The sequence below is a fragment of the Tiliqua scincoides genome, chromosome 2, assembly GCF_035046505.1.
Source record: "Tiliqua scincoides isolate rTilSci1 chromosome 2, rTilSci1.hap2, whole genome shotgun sequence".
In the NCBI taxonomy this organism is placed as follows: Eukaryota; Metazoa; Chordata; class Lepidosauria; order Squamata; family Scincidae; genus Tiliqua; species Tiliqua scincoides.
The window spans coordinates 116,238,346-116,246,653 of NC_089822.1; the positions used below are offsets into that span (position 1 = coordinate 116,238,346).

At 43.1% G+C, this 8,308-nt stretch overlaps 1 protein-coding gene across 2 annotated transcripts in view; it reads left to right on the forward strand.

The window, feature by feature from the left end:
• PLXNB3 (plexin B3) overlaps positions 1-3,843 on the forward strand; it is a 75,843-nt gene extending 72,000 nt beyond the window's left edge. Inside the window, exons 34-35 of one of the 2 annotated variants that reach the window (XM_066617886.1) lie at positions 2,369-2,443; positions 3,575-3,843. In XM_066617886.1, coding sequence (XP_066473983.1) covers positions 2,369-2,443; positions 3,575-3,679 — 180 coding nt within the window. In that variant the 3' untranslated portion in view covers positions 3,680-3,843. The remainder of the gene's footprint in view (positions 1-2,368; positions 2,444-3,574) is intronic. The other variant, XM_066617887.1, reaches the window with a different exon arrangement.
• The last annotated feature ends 4,465 nt before the right edge of the window (positions 3,844-8,308 follow it).

Sequence of the window (8,308 nt, forward strand, 5' to 3'; positions counted from 1 at the left end):
AGGTGCCTTTTTTCTAGACCGAAGAGTCCCCAACGCTATAGCTTTTCCTCATAAGGGAGGTGCCCCAACCCAGTAATAATTTTACAGCCGAATCCTATTCACACTTGCCTGGGAATAAACCCCATTGACTTTAATGGGACTTACTTCTGAGTAGACATGCATAGGATTGGGCTGTAAGTTGCTCTTTTTTGCACCTTTTTTTACTTTCCCCATAGGAATGAAGTGCCATTCACTTATGTGAGAGAAAGTGAAATTGAGGAACACTGTTCTGAGGCAGGGTTAAACTAGTAATTTCAGCAATGGAGGACCTAGCCTGTTCTACTTGTACATAGGTATCACTGAGATTTTGTTTGTTTTTTTAATTGGGATGGATGAGCAGTCAGTCATAGGAACCCCTGCCTATACTTTGAAGTGTTATAGTTTATCACCTCTGTGAGAACCAAGCTTCTTTTTCTGTATCTGGGTTCAGACTTTGGTGAGCCATACTATATACACCTTTGAAAATTATTTGGAAACTTCAATTGGTTCTGCATACGCTGTTAAGCTGCACTGGTCTCCTGGAACACATTTCACTAGCTATAATACAACTGCACTGATTTCTAGATACCATGAAAGTGCTAATTTTACATTCGTCCTAAGCCATATAAGATTTTCCAGGTTTTCTGAAGATTGCTTGATCCCATATGAATCCATCAGTTTACTGAGATAGTTTGGAGAGGCTGTTCTTCAGCTGACTCCCATCTGAGGAGTTTAGGTGATGACCCAGAATTGGACCTTCACAGGAATGGTACACTAGCTTAGGAATTCCCTTCCAGGGGTCTTCACAGCAGTGACATCGCTTAAGGGGGTGCAGATCGCACCTGGTAACAAACTCAGGTGGGTGATACCACTACTGCCCAAAATTGTGAAATCTTGATATTTTCAATAATATCATGTTGTATATCATTTGTTCAATAATGTAAGGTAGAACACAATGGAACAAACGGCTTTATAATATCTGTAGTCTATCAAAAGTTATAGCCAAATAATAAAAAAGGAAAACGCAACTGCCTTATGTAACAAAAACTGGATTTTTGCAACTCAAAACTGATCAGTGTGACTGATTATCCTGAGAGCCAATGAGATGATGTTATGACACAGCAGGGAACCAATAAGGTGTTGGTATGAGTCAGCTCTCATTTTCCTGGATCAGAGAACTCTTATTCAGTTGTGTGAGTGTCATTAAGTTGGCCACTGGTTTTTTTGTTGGTTACCGATTTGTTGGGTGACCTGTATTGTTATATATTAAAGTTAATGGGGGATGACACCAACCCTTGTGATGCCACTGCATTTATGTTTTGCATATGATATTATGTATGGTCTGGTACAAGAGGAGGTCCATTATGGGGGTGACGCTCTTGCATCAGGTGATGTAAACCCTAGTGATGCCTCAGCTTCACGGGGTACATACCCTCTGAAATCAGGCACCAGGTGGACATGTTTCTATTTTTCCATGCTTTTAGAGTAAATGGCACAGTTTTATCTCTGCAGATGGTGCTTTACTGCTCCTTTCCTAGCTTTTACTTTAGATACTATTGCACTCAGATCTCTATTATTCAGAATATTTATACAGGTTAAGTCAAGGTTCCATTCCCAGAACTTACACTGATGGCAAAAAGCACATTAAAACAAATTCTTTTGAAAAAACAATGTCCTTTTGCTCATTGATTTAAAAACAGCCTTACTGACCTTTGTGATGTAAGATAGTCATTAGGCAAACAATTCATCAATCAGTCAGGTGCTTAGAAAGGCCAGAGACCCCCTCCCTTCACCAGTGCAATGTTTCTTACAAGTGCTGAGGGGGAAGGGAGGGGTCACTTGCCTTGAAGCTGTTCTAAGTGCCTGGAGAGAGAATGATTGATGGATTGTCAGCTGGCTGCCTCTCTCACATTAGCGAGGCTATTGTTAAATGACTTTCCCCCCTTAATTTAAAGGGCCCTTCTCATCGCCTAGTGATAAAACTGCAGGTGAAAAATCTGTGGATAATTAGTTTATACCTGTATAATGCTTTTCAGAGAAAGAAAAAAAACTTTATAAAGCCATTTACATAGCAAAGGAATTTAAAGATGGGATCCCTGTCCCAGTTTACAAAGAAACACAAGGGAAGACATCAGCAAACAGTCACTAGGAGGGCACTTCCTTGGAGTAAATAGAGACTGTTGCTCTCCCCCTTCTAAATATGGGAGCCATCACTTAAAAGGTGCTGTTTTGCCTAGTTAGCAGGAGTATATTGTATTGTGTGCTTACTCTCACTTTCCCGACCTGCAAAATGGGCAGCAGATTTACTTTTGCTGTACATGTAATATTTCTTTTTCTATCACATTGGCAGAAATATTCCTCTGATCTAAATTGCCTGGTTGCCCTGCAAGAACTTTACAACTACATTAACAAGTACTATGACCAGGTATGGAGAAGGATGGGGTGCATGGGACAGAAATGTCCATTTTTTCCAGTCCCTGAAGAGAGATGGGCCAAATGGAGAGGAAAGGCCCATAGAGGGAGCTAGAGAAAGGTTTGTATGTGGGTGTCGTAAACATAGGGGGGTTTGGGGTGCTCAGGGTTCTTGGTTTTCAAACCCTAAAGCCCTCAAGGCCCCTCTGCTCAGTAGTACTGCCACCACCCTGTATGTGCCAGTGCCTCAGTCCAGGGACACTGAGACCCTCTAGGCTTAATCCTATCCCTTGCAGGCACTGAGCTCTTTCTCCAATTAAAGCTTCAGTCCTCAAGTTACTAGACCTCAATGAGCACTTGGTAGCTTGCTGAACAGCTAGGCAGGATTCTGAATCTTTGTTCCCAACAGGCAATGAAACAACTTAGTAAAAGGTATTCTAGTTTATTAGGTTCATAAGGTTACACACTCTAAGGCAGCAAATGCTAGAGGCATAAACATCTAGGAAACATATCAGCAATAAAATAATAAAGCTAGCTGGCTATCTCTATTAATCCCTATCTCTCACCTGGGTCAGTTACTCTTATAGATCTCTTAGCTCCAGGGCTACCTATGAGGCTAGGTGCCCATGATGGACAATGGAGCTCACAAGCGTGCAGGATGTTGCACCCAAAACTCTGTTCAAGAAGGACCCTCACACCCCCTGGGTACTCATTATTATACTTCTTAGGCTAATAGTACTGAGGTGACTTCATACTTATTTAGACTGTCCAATGAGAACCCTTGAGGAACAGAACCTTCTCGAAGTTGGCCTGGTTACTAACCCCTGATAGTTCTTACCCCTCCCAACTGGAGATCCACAGCTGCACTCAGTCACCCTTGATCAGGCCCCTCTCTGTCTGCTAAGGTGCTAAACATTCCAATTGGTTGTAATTCTTGTTATCTGTCCTTCCTGGCCAGCAAAGCAGAGACAACAATCCTTTTGTTTATTTACTCACATTCCTGCAGCTGGGAACTGCTAGCAACTTCTCTGTTACACTGTCTTAGTTTGGTTCAGGCTTCACATGCTAACCTAGGCCTAACATGTACTTATTCATGCCAGTGGGATGGACAGACAGCACATTGATCTTGTGTGCCTTTTTGCAGATAATCAGTGCACTAGAAGAGGATCCCTTGGGCCAAAAGATGCAGCTGGCATATCGACTGCAGCAGATTGCAGCTCTCATAGAGAACAAAGTGACTGACTTGTGACATGCCTGGATCCTCTGTCTTCCCGGATAGCATGTGACCAAGGGGGCCAGGTTGAGCCAACCTGGAAGTTGCCTGCTGTACATTTGTGTGGGTGCACACACATCACCACTCCCAGTGCCTTAACTACATAGATGCTGCTGGGCTCTCATGCACTCAGTGCTCTCTCTCTCTCTCTCTCATTTTTTAAAATAGCTGCAAAGGGAATTCTCCCAGTCCTATACACTGGCTTTGTAAATAAAAGGATGTACTGTATTTATTTTTTCACTGTCTGAGGGGGATATAAACTCCCATCTTTGAGGGAGAGGGTTATGGCAGCTCTCTTATGACTATCTGGGATGTGTGGACTTCTCCCTCCCCCCCCCCAATTTACTGGCTGGTAATGCACTAATATTGGGGTGGTAACCCCACCTTCCAGTACTCTCTGCACAAACAGATTCTAACTAGTCTTTTTAACTCTCAAATCTCCAATTGTATGTATATATGGGAGTGTTCTGTTCCAGGATTGTATTTATTTTAATGAGATTTTGGATAATTAAAAAAAAACTTTTAAGAAAAAAAATAATTGTTTGATTTACTCACAGAAGCTAAAAGAAATGGTAGGGAGGAATGGAAAGGGTGGATTGAAGCTAGAGGGAGGGAAAGCAAGAAAAATGGTACCTCGAGGGGAGGAACTATGTATACCACCTTGAGCTCTTTGGAGTAAGGATGGTATAAAAATGTGAAGAAAACAAAATGAAATAATAAGCATCACACTGTTCATAATTTTAAACATCTGTCACGTCCCCCACCTCTTGTCTTGCTCCATTTAGGTGAGAGGCAAAGCAAAACTTTGTTTTGCTCCTTTTCAGTGAGAGGACTAGTGTGCCTTTTTTCTGTTAAAGAGACTGGCTACCAATTATTTCTTTGTATTCAGGGTTCCAAAAAAAATTTCTGGGCTCTTCATTATTTGTGCTTGACCTACATATGAGGGATTTTCCTCTTTGTTCGCTTCAGCCACATGTTCATGAGGATTGCCTCATGGCACTGTGATGTGACAACTGCAGTTGTCATCCTTCAGTCCAACAGTACCGCTTCTGTGGTTTTGTAGCAGCCATTAATGATACATTAATCTTAAGTAGGAATTTGATTGATAGCTAGATATAGATATATAATCTTTCCCCAAATGGAGAAAGTTCACATTCTTGTTTTTCCTTCCTGTTGTTTTGAAATATGATGTGACAGACACCATTATCTAGTGATAGTTTTAGGGCAGTGGTTCTCAAACTAGTGGGTCGTGACCCACCAGTTCGTTTAAAGGTTCCCCTGTCCTGTTAAGGGGCAGGGAAAGGGGAGAGGGCAGTGAGTCGATCCCCAGGATCACATTGCTAAAGGGGGCAGTGCGGGTACTTTTTACTTACTTTCACTAACTTAGAGCTTCTGCAGCCTCCAGGAGGTGCAAGGAGCACTGCACAACCCTCTGCAGGGCTCCCTGAAGCTTGGAATGTTAAGTCCGCGCAAAGCACTTCCTCATTGCATCCTGGGGATCACCCCGCTGCCCTGGCTGCTCCCCCACAAAAACTTACTTAGGGAGTAAATCTTCCCAAAAATCTGAGAACCACTGTTGTAGGGTTTTTTGTTTTGTTTGTTTGTTTGCTTCAGTTGGGCTTTAAGAACTTCATTTGACCTTCAGGGCCAGTTAGCAGTCACATCTTGTCTGGGCGCCTGCTGTATTGGAATTGAGGAGATAGGGTGTGGTGTCCACAGTGCCCCTTGCTCTGAGTAAATGCAGGATTAAAGCCCAGGTGGTAGCTGGAGGTGTGCTGCACAGCTGCAGCCACTGACTAGAGCATAAGGAGATCCTCAGGTATATAGGGAGCACCTGAGGCAGAAAGGGTTTGGTGGGTGATAGAAGGAGTGGAGGTAGGAGAGGAGACTGACTTGGCTTATGGAACTTGGAATTGGACTGTGACTAGACTTTGGCTTTGGACTTTGATTTGGATACCCTGAAGGATTTGACTGACCTACCTGGAACCTGACCGTGGACTGTAACTTATTGGCTCTGGATTGGGATTTGGCAGAACACCTGCCTACACATAAAAACATGTCAGTGATTTAGGGCCCAATTCTATTCAACTGTCCAGCACCCATGCAGCCCTAAGGTGCAGGAACAAATGTTCCTTTAACTTGAGGAGGCCTCTGTGACTGCCTCATCGATGTGCTGGAAGCTTGGATAAGATTTGGCCCTTAGTCTAACCTTCCTAGCATCCTAATTTTCTTTGGGCAGGGAATGTATGTTTGTTTGGAGGATCATGCCATTATCCAGTCTTATGTAGAGGTGGGACTGGGCTTTATTATCACAGTGAGAACTAGATGGCAGTTGCCTTTTTTTCAAAGCAAATTATTCTTGTTGTCAAGAACTTGAAGCAAGTTGCTGTTCTTCCCTCTCTTGGGAGGAAGAGGTGCAGAAGGCTTCAACTGCTGCATGAACGAGGGTTAGGATTTAAAGAGACAGATGCTTAGACCTACAGCTTGCTTTCTCATTTAGGTCAATTTTCACAATGGTTTGTGAAAAGTAGAATGAAAAATGGTGGTTTACTTATGACCTCAGTCCCTTTCCCTTCAAAATAGCCAATTCTGTTAACACAGATACCATTTTGTCTACACCTTGTCTAGCTCTCATTTGGCCACTGTAGACAGCTGCTGATGGGGAGGGGAGGATTTGGTCTTCCAAGTTGTCAACCTTTATATTATGGTCATAGCTCTAAAGAGCACTACTATCTTGCTCTTTAAATTTTGGCAGTCAGCTTTCTGCAGATATATTCTGTTCAGCTGTGAATTGCTGAGAAGTCATGAAAGGCTATGTGGTCTTTGTGGTTAAGCTGCTTGTTACAGCCCATCCTTTTGGCTCAAAAGGAGTGCTAGAAACTTAAAACAGCATGGTATGGTATCTCTTCATGCTCTTTTGGAACTTCAGTTAAGAAGTAAGAGCTTTCCACTGGTAGGTATAAGCACCTAACTTTGACATACAATACCAGTGAAATAACAAGAGTCTCTTGAACCATTTTTTTCAGATACATTCAGTCAGCTTCTTTATGATTAATTATATCAGGAGCCTCAGTGGTGGCTCCTCTCACTGGCTCCATCCAAAGTATCTAAGAAAAGCCTTGCTGAATTCATGTCAAACATGAATTCATCCATGATTGACAGCTTATATGCTCCCCAAATGTACACATTAACTTTTAATTGGAGAGTGTTTCAAGTTTATAGATAAGGAAACAGCATATTAGCAAATATAAGATCCTAAAATATGGTTACATGTGTTGGGAAGATATTGGTCATCACAAATACAGAGCATGCAGGCATGGTATGTAAGTCTGTTTCAAGGGGTGAGACAGTGGTGAATTTTGAGTCCACAGGTAGCAAAGTCCAAGCCTAGAGAGCAAAACATGCCCAGCCTTGCACATGGCCAGGTGGGCCAGGCCAGCCTTCTTCCACTGATGGCAGCCTCTGGGCATGGATCATTGACAGCAGGAGAGGGTCTCTTCTGGGTCCAGGGGCGTCCTCTGTGGATGTTCTCTGTGGTTGTTACTAGAAGTCTTGCTTCTGGCTGGGAGTAATTTGTGCAGTAATTTGTGCAGTTTGTGCAGCTATGAAGCACAAACCCAGACTGCAAGGTGACATACAGAGTAACGGTTTGTGAAAGGAGGAGAAAACAAAGCAAGAGGGGGCATATGTCAGTCCTTCTCAGGTGCTATGTGCAGGCAGGTGCAGTTCAGTTGGTGTATAATCCAGGGTTGAAAGCAAACAAGGCCCATCTCTGTGTTGTGAGGGTCAAGTGGTGTCTGCTTAAGTCTCAACTGGTTTGGGGGCTTCCAGGAGAGTCCACCCACATTGCAGGTTGCCTCCAACACTCCTGAGACTGGTGGGAGGCTGGTAGACTGGTACTTATCCCATCTAGGAGACAGCATGGAGTGAGGTGTGGGTGGCTCCCCTCCACTGTGTTAGGAAGGTAAGCTGGTGTCCTGAGCACTCTGTGGTCCCTCTAGCACTTAAGGGAAATAGTTACAAAGGATGGCAAAAGAGCATGCCGTTCTAGGAATGTGGATATATGATGTGATGTGTAGGATATTATGAGGCACTGTGATTCAGGGGCCAGAACACCGAGCCTCAAGACTTGAATTCAGTACCCTTGCTTTATTTATTTAAATTTATCTTCCACTTTTCCATCCCAAAGTTGCTCACCATCATCAAATTAAAAATAACAAATTCATACAACATAAAACAAAAGCAGCAGCAACTAGTGACACATAACTATAGGAGTAGAAGAACTTTCCTCCCAAGCAAGGTAAAAGCATGCCCCCCCCCCAAGTTTTCAGATGGCAATGGAAGGAGCTTACCTAATTTCATGAAGCAGGGAGTTCCATAAAATATGTGCCACTGCAGAAAAGGGTCTTTCATTCATCACCTCCAATTGCAGTTCTGAGGTCAGAAAGGCTTCAGCAGATGCATCCAGGGATGGCAATCCTTCAAGTATCTTGATCCTAAGCCATCTATTTGTATATGGCCCCTCTTGTCATATGACCCTATGGATATTTAGGTAGATGGTATAGTGTAGTTTTAGCAAGGCCTGCCAAGATTTTGGACTGACAA